Source organism: Bufo gargarizans, chromosome 9 (genome assembly GCF_014858855.1).
Source record: "Bufo gargarizans isolate SCDJY-AF-19 chromosome 9, ASM1485885v1, whole genome shotgun sequence".
NCBI classification, from domain to species: domain Eukaryota; kingdom Metazoa; phylum Chordata; class Amphibia; order Anura; family Bufonidae; genus Bufo; species Bufo gargarizans.
Window position 1 is genome coordinate 21,126,625 of NC_058088.1, and position 15,142 is coordinate 21,141,766.

General features: G+C 42.6%; 1 protein-coding gene across 1 annotated transcript in view; it reads left to right on the forward strand.

The window, feature by feature from the left end:
* Nucleotides 1–763: 763 nt before the first annotated feature.
* LOC122919385 (H-2 class II histocompatibility antigen, E-S beta chain-like) overlaps nucleotides 764–15,142 on the forward strand; it is a 43,406-nt gene continuing 29,027 nt past the window's right edge. The window contains exon 1 of the mRNA XM_044268382.1: nucleotides 764–933. Coding sequence (XP_044124317.1) covers nucleotides 765–933 — 169 coding nt within the window. The 5' untranslated portion in view covers nucleotide 764. The remainder of the gene's footprint in view (nucleotides 934–15,142) is intronic.

The following is a 15,142-nucleotide window of genomic DNA, read 5'->3' on the forward strand; positions in this document are numbered from 1 at the left end:
GCTGAGGAAGAAAATAAAGTATTGGTATTCTCTTGCAGAGTGAGGGAAGGATAAAGCAATGGCACATCAATGGTTGTACCAGTGTGCATTTCAAATCCTAAAATGAGGAACAAGAATGGGTCCGCGAACCGTTGTCCGTGAAAAAAATAGGACAGGTCAAATTTTTTCCATGGACTGGAAACACGGATCACGGACGCGGATGACAAACGGTGCATTTTCCGAAATTTTCCACTGACCCATTGAAAGTCAATGGGTCCGCAGAAAATCACGGAAAACTGAACCACGGACACGGGAAACAACAACAGTCGTGTGCATGAGGCCTTGCCCTTATAATTCTGAAGCTGTAGGGAGCCACTGTCTCTAATATCACCTTGTTTCAATATTGCAGTAGAAACTGGCTGATGCCAACTTGTGGCCAGTTTTCATTCTCTAATGTTAAAGTGTACCTAAACTTTTGAAAAATGTTATTAAACATGGGTCATCAGTATCTGATCGGTGAGAGTCTGACACCCAGGAACCCCGCCGATCAGCTGTTTGAGAAGGCAGCTGAGCTCCAGTGGTCATCAAAAAATGCAGAGCGGATGCGGACAAAAACAACAGCCCTAAGGAAGGTGGTTTTTACATTGAAAATCTTTCAGTACGATCGTACATTAGCAACACTGCATTTCTTTGAAGCACTCTCCCTGGTAACAAGTGACGACTTAAAAAAAAAATTCATTGGTTCCTTCAGCAGGAACATAGAGTCCTGCACATGTGAAGAAGTAATGTGCAGCTTAGTAACATATTGTATTCAGTGCAAGTGTTCACATCAGTCTGAAGTACAGATTTTTCTGTGGAGAATGGGGGCTCCGGGGTTTCCAGAGACACTTGTATCCCTGCTGTTCTGTTGCTCACTTCTGACATCTGGTTTCACGCTGTGTAACGGCTCATCAGGTAAGTGGACCTAAAATATTAGCATGATACTTAACTGCTATGGCAGGGTCAGGACATCAGTTCACATGGACTTTTCCACCAAACTCATTGGCATATTGATTATTGGAGGTCTGACAGCCTGGATCCCCACAATCCCCAGAACCAAGGGGCAGCAATATCACGAAAACCATACATTACTATACAGTGCTTGGCCAGGCAGTATTGTGTTCAATATACAATAGACTTACAGGGTGTAGTTACATGAGTTTAAATAACTTTTTGCAGTTTTGCCATGAATATGAAAAACATTACTTAAGTACAATGCATTCGCAAAGTCTTCAGACCCTTTCACTTTATTTCACATTTTATTATGTTGTGGCTTTGTGCTACAATAATACAAAAAAATCTAGGTTTCACCATCATTCTGCACTCAGTTCCCCATAGTGAGAAACTGAGAACAGAATGTTTGAAATCTTTGCTAACACTCAAAAGAAAAAACTAAAATATTGCTAAAGTATTCAGACTTGAGATGAGCAAACTTCTTGAGATTCCTTTGTGTCCAATTTTTCGAAAAGTCCCAAATCAATTCATCAAAGTTTCTCCAATTGCCCTGAAAATTGGTACATAACACACTCTAGTCTCATAGGACTCTAGAAATGTTTTAAATAAAAAATGTTATATCTTCTTGTTAATTTTTGAAAATTTTTTGCTATCCCCCCCCCCCTCTTCCTAAAGGGGTTCTCTCACTTCAGCAAATGTCACTTATCATGTAGAACAAGCCACTTACTAATGTATTGTGATTGTCCATCTTGCCTCCTTTGTAGTGTTGATCGCGAATATTCTAATCGCAATTTTCTTCCGCGAATATTGGCACTTTTAGAATTCACGAATATCTAGAATATAGTGCTGTATCTTGGTAATTGTGAATATTCTTGATTTTTTTTCATCAGTACCCAGGAGCCAATAAGAAGGCTGCAATATCTTTGACTTTAGGAGTAGTGTTGATCGCAATTTTTTTATTGTGAATTTTCTGATTGCTGATTTTCGCAATCAAGAAAATAATGACTGGAGATCACGAATTCTCAAATTCGCGAATATATGACGAATATTCATCCAAATATTTGCAAAATATTGCAATCACATTATACACTGCTTGTGTCCATGACCACCCTTCAATCCATCAGTTGTGGCCGTGCTTGCACACTATGGGATAAAGTGGTGGCCTCTATGGTGGCAGGGCCCATGGGAGTGCGCAAAGGTCAGTGCCTAACCCTATCAGCCCTGGAGGTTTTTTGGTTTTTTTTCACTCCCTGGCTTTCCGGGACGATAATTTTTTTTATTTTTCCCTTCACATGAGGGCTTATTTTTTGAGGGACAAGTTGCACTTTTTAATGGCACCATTTAATATTGCATACGATGTAGTGGGGAGCTAGAAAAAAATTCTAAATGGGGTAAAAATCTATGCAATTCCGCAACAGTTTTATGGGTTTTGTTTTTACGGAATTCCCGCTGTGGTAAAACTGACCTGTTACTTTCATTCTCCAGGTCAGTGGGTTTATAGCAATACCACATATGTATAATTTTTCCTTCGTTTTAATACAATGTCATATTCTGGCCCTATAACTTTTTTGTAGTCATGTCTATAGAGATGTGTGAGGGCTCATGTTTTGAGGGGTGATCTGTACTTTTCATTAATACCATTTTGGGATGTATGAACTTTTGATCACTTTTTATTTAATTTTTCATGGGAGGTGAGGCATCCAAAAAACGGCGAATCTGCCATTTTTATGTTTAGTTTTTATTATTTATGTATTTTTATTCTGGGGAAAGGGAGCTGATTTGAATTTTTGCATTTCTTAGATTTTTTTTATATATTTTTAAAAACATTTACTGTATTTTTCACCCTATACGACACACCTGTCCATAAGACGCACCTAGGTTTTAGTGGAGGAAATAAGAAAAAAAATATTTTTCATCAGACCTCAGCTCATACTCCCAATGTTAATAAGACCTCAGAACAGACCTCAAATGTTAATAAGACCCCCAATCAGACCTCAGTTCAGATCCCCACTCAGACCGCAGATTAGACCCCCAATGTTATTAAGACCTCTATTTAAACCTCAGATCAGACGCCCAGTATTTATAAGATTCCCAATTAGAACTCAGATCAGAGCACCAATGTTTATGAGACCCCCCAGTCAGACCTCATATAAAACCCCTAATGTTTATGAGACCCCCAATCAGACCTCAGCTCAGACCCACAATGTTTATGAGACCCCCAATCAGACCTCAGATTAGACCCCCATGTTAATAAGTCCCCCATGTTAATCAAACTTCAGATCAGAGAAAAATAAATAAATCAACTTACCCTTCCTGCTCTGGATGCTGCAGCCGCTCCTGAGACCCAGCGCTCTTCCTGGTCTGCACCTTGCTGTGACCCAATGCCGCACAGTGTAAGGTCACAGAGAGAGCCAACGTCCTCACACTGTACTCAGGACACAGAACGGCATGCAGCCAAGGAAGACCAGGAAGTGGTGAGTACAGAGCCCGGGCAGCGCTGCATTCACCGCTCCCCAGTCCCCCTGTACTAGTGAGTGTTTCCATAATGGAAGCACTCATTAGTGTTTACCCCATAAGATGCACTGACATTTTCCCTCCACATTGGGGAGGGGGGGGGGGGTGCATCCTATAGTGTGAGAAATACAGTATAGGGAACTATAATGTTATCATCAGATTGCTTCTCTCATAGACATCAATGCATTAGCATTGGAGTCTATGAGAATTTTATTGTGCACTGCCACAGGCAGGGGCTCCATAGGAACTAATGTGCAGCAGCCTCATATCAGGAATACATAGGTTGCCGCACACACACTCTGGCTCCACTGATCCTTGCTAGGGGGAGCCGATACACACCTGGAAGCATATACAGCATCTGAGGGGTTAAAAGTATGCCATCAACGTTATCGTCAATCGCGTACATTAGTCCCGAGTGTGTGTTGTTTAAAACAGCAGGCACCCAGTGGCTATGGCGCTCGCGAGTGAGCCCCATCTTTAAGTCCTGTCCAGGGTAGTACAAGGGATTAAACAGCATTTAAAGATGCTGCGCAGTTGCATGTGTTATGCCTTTTCATATAAAGCTTCAGAAATCACTTATCAGGTGGCAGATGGTGTTTAAATACACAAAACTGTAAAAGACCAAGTGTGCAAAAATTATGCCTCAACATTGGCAGATCCCTGCCTCTGTTTATACACACACACACGTTAATGTCAGAAGAAAGAGTGGCTTGTTCTGCACAAGCATCCCAAAATTATGCCTTAACGAGGACAAAATGTCTGCCCGTATTTATACAAGTGTTAATTATCAGAAGAAAGAGCAGCTTGTTCTGAATGATCCTGGAAAACTCTCCCTTTTAATTGAGAGCAGCATTAGTGGCATGTGGCTGCAATAGCTAGGGACCAGGCAGTAGATGTTGTGGGGATGTTTAGAGGTAGTAGTAGTCAGCAGTAGTAGCCATATGGTATGGAACATAGTGGCAACAGCCATGAGGCACAGAAAATGATTGTAGGCAGACAGACAGCGGCAGTGGCATGACGTGGGCAGCAGTAGCAGCTATACATGATGGGGCACCATCATTCAGGGAAGATCTCTTCATCTTCCTCAGCAGGCAGAGAGTGAAAATCCTTACAGATTTACACCTTGTTCATTTTGTCAAAAGTGATGTTTTAGAGACTGACAGAGGACAACTTGCTCCGTTTGGGTGTCACAATTTCCAGTGCGGTGCTGAAAAACATCTCTGAGAAGACACTGGTGGCTGGGCAAGAGAGAACAGAGACAGCATACTGGGACAATTCTGGCCAGTGTTCCAGTCTATCTGCCCGGAAGTCCATAGGGTCAGGGAACATGGTATGTGCCAAAGAAAGGCCAGAGTCCAGGTAAGACTGAACCTGAGTGTTGAGGAGGTAGGTCTCCATTTGCTAATTATGCCAGCACATTAAAGAAATGCTCCATCATGTTGATGATACTTACCTGTCTGCTGCTTGTGGCAGTGGAATGTCTGGAAAGTAGGTGACTCTGCGGGGGGTGGAGAGGGTCCTCAGACACACGGGCTGCAGGTGACCGCTCACCGAAAGCTGCGGCAAGCTATGTACACAGTGTTTCCTGATAACAAAGTAATTTGGCCCCCCTGGCAGGAAGAATACATTCCTCCATTTTGCTTTGATAGTGAGGGTCTAAAGACTGCTTTATGTGATTGATACAACTGTTATTACATAATCAAGGAAGCATACAGCTTGCCATTCTGTGAGGCGCGCTGGAGGACCCTGTTCTTTCCACCTCTGCACCTCAGATAATTGGGTGTCATGATCATAATTATCTCCATAATCCTTCTGCTCCTCCACCTCTACTGACTCCTCTTTTCCAGTGGCAGCTCCTCCTCCATGGGACTTTCTCCTTGCGTCCCTATTGATACATTTTTGTGGCCTCTTCATAGGGCTTCAGTATATGACAGGCATCTCTGATGAGCTGCCATTGCCTGACTTTGAAACAACAGATGCTCCCTGCTGAGGTGGTCTGTTGCATGACAAATTAATTCACCGCTTTACGCTGCTCATACAGACGCTCTAGTATCTGCAAAGTAGAATTCCAGTGAGTTGGACCGTTGCGGATTAAGCAGTGTAACCGCAGACTGTTCTGACTCTGCAAGTCCCGTTACATACAAAAATTAACCAAGGTAACCAAAAAATCCTGGATAATCACTTTACAGGTAATAGTAATTTAAAATGTATATTCACAAATGCCAGAAGTCTAGCTAGCAAAATGGGGGAGCTGGAGGCTATTGTACTAGAAGAACACATCGATGTAGTTGGTGTAGCTGAGACATGGTTGGACTCTTCACATGACTGGGCTGTAAATATTGAAGGTTTTACACTATTTAGGAAAGACCGGGTCAATAGAAAAGGTGGTGGTGTGTGCCTGTATGTGAGGAGTGATCTGAGGACAAGTGTGAAAGAGGCAATTGTGCATGAGGATGGTGAGGATGTGGAAACCTTATGGGTGGAAGTTCAAAGGGATATAAACACTGAAAAATAATACTTGGTGTAATCTATAGACCCCTAACATCACAGAGGATATTGAAACACAACTGTATAACCAAATAGAGCAGGCGCCACAGGCTGGTACAGTGGTCATAATGGGAAATTTTAACTTCCCAGACATTGACTGGGGTCATGTTTCTGCCTCAACCCCAAAGGGGAGAAAATTCCTCAACTTGTTGCAGGACCACTTTATGGGCCAGTTTGTAGAAGCTCCGACTAGGGGCGATGCTCTGTTGGATTTGGTAATTTCTAATGATGCAGAGCTTGTTGGTAATGTTACTGTTCGAGAAACACTAGGTAATAGTGACCACAATATAATTATATTCCCCCTAAACTATAAAAGGCAAACTCTGTCAGGCAGAGCAAAGACACTGAATTTCAAAAAAGCTAATTTCCCTGGATTGAGGGCAGCATTTCAGGGCATAGATTGGGAGCAGCTACTGTCACATAATAATACTAAGGATAAATGGGAGAGCTTCAAATCCACATTGAGTAATTGCACAATTTTTTTTATCCCTTTAGGTAACAAGTATAAACGGCTAAAATTAAACCCCCCCCCCCCCCCCCCCATGGCTTACAGCTACTGTAAAAAGAGCAATAAAAGACAAAAAGAGGGCATTTAAAAAATACAAATCTGAGGGGTCAGCTGTAGTGTTTGAAGATTACAAAGGGCTTAATAAAATCTGCAAAAAGGAGATAAAATTAGCAAAGATACAAAACGAACAGCAGGTAGCAAAAGAAAGCAAAACAAATACCCAAAAGATTTTTAAATATATAAATGCTAAAAAACCTAGGTCTGATCAGGTAGGTCCCCTAAATAATGGTAAAGGGGGGGTAGTCACTGAAGATAAGGAAAAGGCAGAGTTCCTAAATAGTTTTTTAGCTCTGTATATACAAAAGAAGAGAAAGGAGCTGATATCTGTGGCGCTGGGGCTGTTAGTACATCCAGTGATATACTCAATTGGTTAACTGTAGATATGATCCAAGAGAAGTTAAATAGGGTAAATGTGAACAAAGCTCCGGGTCCAGATGGAGTACACCCAAGAGTGCTTAAAGAGCTCAGTTCAGTCATTGCTGTGCCTCTGTTTATAATTTTTAAGGATTCTCTAGGGACTGGTACAGTGCCAAGTGATTGGCGCAAGGCAAACGTGGTGCCCATATTCAAAAAAGGATCAAGGTCCTCCACTGGTAATTATAGACCAGTTAGTTATATATTATATAATGTTATAAGTGATAACCAGCATGGATTTACCAAGGACAGAAGTTGTCAGACTAACCTGATTTGTTTTTATGAGGAGGTGAGTAGTAGCCTGGACAGAGGGGCGGCTGTGGATGTAGTGAGGTGAGTGGTAGCCTGGACAGAGGGGTGGCTGTGGATGTAGTGTTTCTGGATTTTGATAAGGCTTTTGATACTGTCCCTCATAGACGCTTAATAAGTAAAGTAAGGTCTATTGGCTTGGAAAGTATAGTTTGTAATTGGATTGAAAACTGGCTGAAGGACCGTGTCCAGAGAGTTGTGGTCAGTAATTCCTATTCAGAATGGTCCAAGGTTATAAGTGGTGTACCCCAAGGTTCAGTGCTGGGCCCTTTATTATTTAATTTATTTATTAATTATATTTAGGACGGGATTAATAGCACCTGTAACGGATCTCCTGGCACCCCGAACGGGTACCTCCGTTGATGGAGGCTCCTAGCGCTTCCCGATGACTCCAAGCACTCCACTCGACACTGTAAGCACCTCAGGAACCAGGAAAAGGAACAGCTCTTACAAGAGCTAGTAGTTATAGCCAGGAGAGTATAGCAAATCTTCAGCGTATAGCAATCCCCAGTGTCGATCAGTTACCCAAACACCAGCCTCAACATGATGAAGGGTAAAACAGGAACTCTTTATTGAACACACAAACATTGACTTATATACACATTTTCCAACAAGGGTACTACCCCCGTGGACCTGGTTGGGAACTGAGGACATAACATAGCAGCCAACCCTTACAGTTTAAACACAAAAACTATACATTCAACAAACACAATGGCATTGTCTGTGAGGCAATTAACAAACACAATGGAATTGCCTGTGACGCACTCAATAACAGAATAGGCATTGTCTTTGACGCAATCAACAAAATATAATACCAAAACACAATGGGCTCTGCCTGTGATACAATTACCAAACATAATGGGCTAACTTAATCACTCACAGACAGAAAACACACATTTTTCCCCAAAACACAGAAACCACCTCAAAACCCCACATTTGGCCGACCGCAAGTATGGCTTTCCTGCCCAAAACAGTTCCACAGATTTAGGCTGTGCGGCCGGTCTGTCTTCTCCTTTAAAGTTAGTATATGGGCCATAATCCTGAGAAAAGAGGCTGGCAAACAGGCCCCTCCAAAACAAAGTGGCGAGTTAAGTTTCGCCACTCATCTCCCCCTCCCAGTGGATTTTCTCACAGCACCATATCTATTTTTGCAGATGACACTAAGCTGTGTAGAACTGTACAGTCTATGGAAGATGTACACACAGTACAAGCTGACTTGAACACTGAGTGATAAGGCATCAACTTGGTAAATAAGGTTCAATGTGGACAAATGTAAAGTTATGCATCTTGGTAGTAATAATCTCTGTGCTTCATATGTCCTAGGTGATGTAGCACTGGGAGATTTCAACGAGGGTCAGCCGGCACTCCGTTTGTAGGCGTGGTGCACGTGTCCAGGGCCGAAGTCCGAGTACAAATGAAAGAAAAGACCGGCACTCACTTTGTCTTCAAAGGTTTTTTTCTCTTTATTCGCCACGCATAGAAATGTTCAGTGACGCGCGTTTCGGCTCTGTAGCGAGCCTTTCTCAAACCAATGGCATATAACAAAGTCATACAATACAGGTGATTTAAATAGACCGCCACAGCGGAAATGACATCATGTAGTCATGGTAATTTAGACAAACAAAATGGAATGAAAGGTAGAAAAGGAAAGAGAGAAAGCAAAGAGGGAGGGAACAAAAGAAAAGAGAAAACACAAAGTAACAATTTAAATAATCAGATACACGTGAGAAACAGCCCAATCGCTACAGCATCAATGGAATTGGTAGTAATCATGAATTCTTATGAAGTTCTCTAGATATTCGTACTAGCTTGCAATTCAGATGATGCGGTTGGGGGGTTCCTCACGTTTTCTGTAAAATACAAAAGAATAGTAAAGTATAAGTTTAGTAAAATATAAGTTTAAATTTAACATACATATAAAAGAAACAAACATCTACAGGAAGCTATGGAGATCATACTCCCGGTTTAACCCCATGGGTTCCAGTGTCTGAAGTGTATGAATCCAATAGGATTCACGCTTCTTTAGCATTTTTAAACGATTACCACCTCTGCGAGGTTGTTGTACCTGCTCAATAATTTGAAAGCGCAATTGCGCAATATTGTGCTTACAGCGGTCAAAGTGATGAGGGACGGGTAGGAGTAAATTATTTTTTCTAATAGTGGACTTATGCTTAGAGAAGCGGTCCTTCATTCGCATGGATGTTTCACCTATATATAACAGTCCACAAGGACACTTAAGTAAATATATGATAAAACTGCTATTGCATGTGAAAAAGCCTCGAACTGGAAAGCGCTTGCCTGTATGGGGATGCGTAAAGTATTCCCCTTTAATTACACTAGAACAGTGTATACACCCTAGACAAGGGAATGTGCCCTTTCTAGGAGTTGATAGAGTCTTCTGTCGCTTCTCAGTTTGAGCACTACCCACATCCGCCCTCACCACCATATCGCGGATATTTTTGTTACGTTTATAACACAATAATGGAGGATTTTTAAATTCCTCAATAGAGGGATAAGCCCTTGACAAAATGTTCCAATGCTTAGAAAAAATAAGTCGACACTTATTTTTTCTAAGCATTGGAACATTTTGTCAAGGGCTTATCCCTCTATTGAGGAATTTAAAAATCCTCCATTATTGTGTTATAAACGTAACAAAAATATATTTACTTAAGTGTCCTTGTGGACTGTTATATATAGGTGAAACATCCATGCGAATGAAGGACCGCTTCTCTAAGCATAAGTCCACTATTAGAAAAAATAATTTACTCCTACCCGTCCCTCATCACTTTGACCGCTGTAAGCACAATATTGCGCAATTGCGCTTTCAAATTATTGAGCAGGTACAACAACCTCGCAGAGGTGGTAATCGTTTAAAAATGCTAAAGAAGCGTGAATCCTATTGGATTCATACACTTCAGACACTGGAACCCATGGGGTTAAACCGGGAGTATGATCTCCATAGCTTCCTGTAGATGTTTGTTTCTTTTATATGTATGTTAAATTTAAACTTATATTTTACTAAACTTATACTTTACTATTCTTTTGTATTTTACAGAAAACGTGAGGAACCCCCCAACCGCATCATCTGAATTGCAAGCTAGTACGAATATCTAGAGAACTTCATAAGAATTCATGATTACTACCAATTCCATTGATGCTGTAGCGATTGGGCTGTTTCTCACGTGTATCTGATTATTTAAATTGTTACTTTGTGTTTTCTCTTTTCTTTTGTTCCCTCCCTCTTTGCTTTCTCTCTTTCCTTTTCTACCTTTCATTCCATTTTGTTTGTCTAAATTACCATGACTACATGATGTCATTTCCGCTGTGGCGGTCTATTTAAATCACCTGTATTGTATGACTTTGTTATATGCCATTGGTTTGAGAAAGGCTCGCTACAGAGCCGAAACGCGCGTCACTGAACATTTCTATGCGTGGCGAATAAAGAGAAAAAAACCTTTGAAGACAAAGTGAGTGCCGGTCTTTTCTTTCATCAGTAGCACTGGGAGAGTCACTTATAGAGAAGGATTTGGGTGTCCTTGTGGATGGTAGATTAAATTACAGCACACAATGTCAATCAGCTGCTTCTAAGGCCACCAGGATATTGTCATACATTAAATGAGGCATGGACTCGCGGGGCAGGGATGTAATACTACCACTTTACAAAGCACTGGTGTGGCCTCATCTGGAATATGCAGTCCAGTTCTGGGCACCAGTCCATAGAAAGGATGCACTGCAGCTGGAAAAAGTACAGAGGAGAGCGACTAAAATGATAAGGGGCATGGAGGGTCTTAGTTATGAAGAAAGATTAAAAGGATTGAATTTATTTAGTCTTGAGAAGAGACGTCTAAGGGGGGACATGATTAACCTATACAAGTATATAAATGGGCCATAAAAAAAATACGGCGAAAAGCTGCGCTATATAAAATGTGCTCAAAAGACAAGGGGGCACTGCCTCCGACAGAAGAAGAAAAAGTTCAGTCTCCAGAAGCGTCAAAGCTTCTTTACTGTTAATCTGTGGAATAGACTTCCTCAGGACGTGGTCACAGCAGGAACAATGGACAGTTTCAAAAAGGGTTTAGACGAATTCTTAAAAGTAAAAAACATTAATCCTTATTTCTGGGATTCGCGTCCCCACCTATCCCTTGGTTGAACTTGATGGACGTATGTCTTTTTTCAACCTTATTAACTATGTAACTAAGTCCAGGAGGGCATTCCTCTCCACATAATAATGGCTGAAATGAGAGGAGAGTTGCCAGCACCCTCCGCAAGCTATTGTACGTTTTCAAAATGTTGGGAGATTGTATTATTTCTCCCAAATGCATTGCAGCCGCAATGTCTCTGACCACCTTACTTGGTTGGAAATGGTAGGAATACAGCCAATAGGATGTTTGCTGGTTGATGGACTTTAGCAACTCTCATCCATCAACTCTAACAGCACATGGCAGTGCTTCACACAAATGATAGGAGAGAGGGTGAGCGATGCTTTGCCCTGCTTCTGTTGGGGATGGAAGCATGTCCATAGAGGAGGACATGGAGGAGGCGGATAAGCACCTGGTGTTGGAACCAGACACAAATGTAGAGGTGTCAGTAAGACCTGGCCTTCTTGCTGCGGTGAGATAACAAAGACTGACCCAGTGGCTTGTGAAAGACATGTACAATACCTGCCCGTAATAGCTGCTCCAGGTGTCCACTGTGGTGTGCATCTTTCTGCATAGCGAGAATTGCAAGGAGCGGCCAATGTTCTCAGCCACTTGAGAGTACCAGAAAGAGATAGCGCTTTGGGAGAAATAATACCATCTAGGAGACTGAACCACCATCAATTTGGCCAGGTGGGAGTTATGCTTGAGCACAAGAAGAGTAGATTTGTTTTCTGGCCACACATTCATTGATGGCTGACGACGGAGATGGAGGAGTATCCTGAGCGGGAGAAGCAGTAAGTGATGATGACAACAAAAGGACACTGTACTGCACATGGATGTGGCCTAGCTGCTGCAAAGGAGACGAGTACTAGCGGGTGGCCACTCATATTTTCCCACTGGATTGGGCAATGTAGCTGCATATGCTGTGATAGAGCCGTGGTGCGTATGTTAGTGTTTGAACGTCTACGGCTTATTGTAATCCTGCAGATCTTGCAAACAGCAATGGTTATGTCTTTCGACACAGTGGAGAAAAACTGCCAAACGGGAGACACTTGTATGCTTGGCTTAGGCTTGGCACGTTTTGATCCTGCACCAAAAGTATCAGCAGTATCACCAGTTCCTGAGCTGACCATAATAGAAGCAGATCTAGCCTGGCAGTTTTTGGGGAGGTTCTGGCTGCATGTTACCTCTGTTTTTTAATGCTTCCACTGCCACCACCCTCCTCCTCTACCCCCTCCTCAGCACCCTAATTTGGCTCCCAGGTCCTTTCCAACACATAATCATTATCATTCTCACCCTCCATGACCCGTTGGACCCCCCCAGAAAACTGCCACCAGCGCCTTTTCATTCTGTGATAATTCAGAATCTAGGGTGCATAACTGCATAGCCTACTGCCCGACTGTAAGGTTGCCCTGGTGGAGGTGCAGGAGGAAGGAGGCAGTTGAAATTCTATGGCCTGGCTCCTCAAAGACCTTGTGGAAGGTAGTAAAGAATTCCAGGATCGCTGCATTCCTATAGAGGAGTGTCCCAGGCAGGTTAGTAGGGAATTAGTGGGCCTGTTGCTCAAGTGGATGGTACACTGGTTCAGGAATCCACAACATAGCTTGGGGTCTTCTTCATAGTGTGGAGGAAGCAAGAGATGCAGACTGGAGACTCCTGATGTAGTGACGGTGCAGATACTGTAGCTTGAGGTTTGCAGTACCAGAGTGTTAGTGGAAAAGGCGTCCTGGTGGGCAGAAATGGTGTGCAGGTAATGCAGGATTTGCTCTTGGCAGCCACATTGAGTGGTCAGCTCATTATATACTTTTGGCAGGCCCATCTTGGGTGAGCCAGTGAGTTCCATGGCCTGAACACACTGTTGCGGCAGTGGGTGTGGCATTTGTTAACCAACAGATTTGGTTTTGGGCTAATCCTAAGGGCATTATCCTGGAGGACCATTATTGCTCAGGCACCTTTCCACATGTGAAGGTGCCTTAAGTACCGGAGGTTTGCCAGGCATTGGCTGGTGAAGATGGAGTTGAGTGCACGCTGGCCCTTTAAGAGCTGGAGAGGGCATGTGTGTGCCTTACAGGAAGAGGATGGGGAGCTTTGCCGACAAGCAGGCTGCATGGAGTGATGGAGCTACCCCGGTGGCCAGGCTCGTTGGGAAGTGGAGGAGAGTGGGAGACTGCCAGATATAGGAAGCAGGGAGGATCTGATTACATCAGAGCCTGGCAACAAGGAGATACCAAATTTCCTCCAACAAGGAAACACACTGCAGTAACAGCAATAAGATATGCATATAAACATGAAACATGGGACATAACAAGTATATATGTTTAACCCATTATTGGATGATGGCCAAATATTGCATGGCCTCAATTTCAGTGTTTTTGTGTGTTTTGATACATACACTTGTGGTACATACACTGCCTGTCCAAAAAAAAGTCGCCACCCAAAAAAAAGGTCACACATTTTAATATTTTGTTGGATCGCCTTTAGCTTTGATTATGGCACGCATTCTCTGTGGCATTGTTTCGATAAGCTTCTGCAATGTCACAAGATTTATTTCCATCCAGTGTTGCATTCATTTTTCACCAAGATCTTGCATTGAAGATGGTAGAGTCTGACTGCTGCGCAAAGCCTTCTCCAGCACATCCCAAAGATTCTCAATGGCGTTAAGGTCTGGACTCTGTGGTGGCCAATCCATGTGTGAAAATGATGTCTCATGCTCCCTGAACCACTCTTTCACAATTTGAGCCCCATTAATCCTGGCATTGTCATCTTCGAATATGCCCGTGCCATCAGGGACGAAAAAATCCATTGATGGAATAACCTGGTCATTCAGTATGTTCAGTATGAGCTGACCTCATTCTTGGAGCACATACTGTTGCTGAACCTAGACCTGACCAACTGTAGCAACCACAGATCATAGTACTGCCCCCACAGGCTTGTATAGTAGGCACCAAGCATGATGGGTGCATCATTTCATCTGCCTCTCTTCTTACCCTGATGCGCCCATCACTCTGGAACAGGGTAAATCTTGACCCATCAGATCACATCACCTTCTTCCATTGCTGCAGAGGCCAATCTTTATGCTCCCTAGCAAATTGAAGCCTTTTTATCTGGTTTGCCTCACTGATTAGTGGTTTTCTTCGCATTGTGCGTGTGGAAATGCTCTTTCTTTCACCATTAAACATAGCCCTGAGTTATACTGTTGTTTTTCTTCGATTTAATTTCACCAAACGTTTGAGTGATCGCTGATCACTATCATTCAGGATTTTTTTCCTGCCACATTTCTTCCTCGAATACGATGGGTCCCCACTATCCTTCCAGTTTTCAATAATGCGTTGGACAGTTCTTAACCCAATTTCAGTAGTTTCTGCAATCTCCTTAGATGTTTTCTCTGCTTGATGCATGCCAATGATTTGACCCTTCTCAAACAAACTAACATCTTATCCACGACCACGAGATGTGTCTTTCGACATGGTTGTTTAAGAAATGAGAAGCAACTCATTGCACCAGATGGGGTTAAATAACTTGTTGCCAGCTGAAAGATAATCGCCCATGCAGTAATTATCCAATAGGAGGCTCATAACTATTTGCTTAGTTAAATCCAGGTAGTGACTTTTTTTTTGGACAGGCAGTGTATGAACTTTTACACCTTAGTGGGGTTGTCCAGGCATATATATTGATGAAC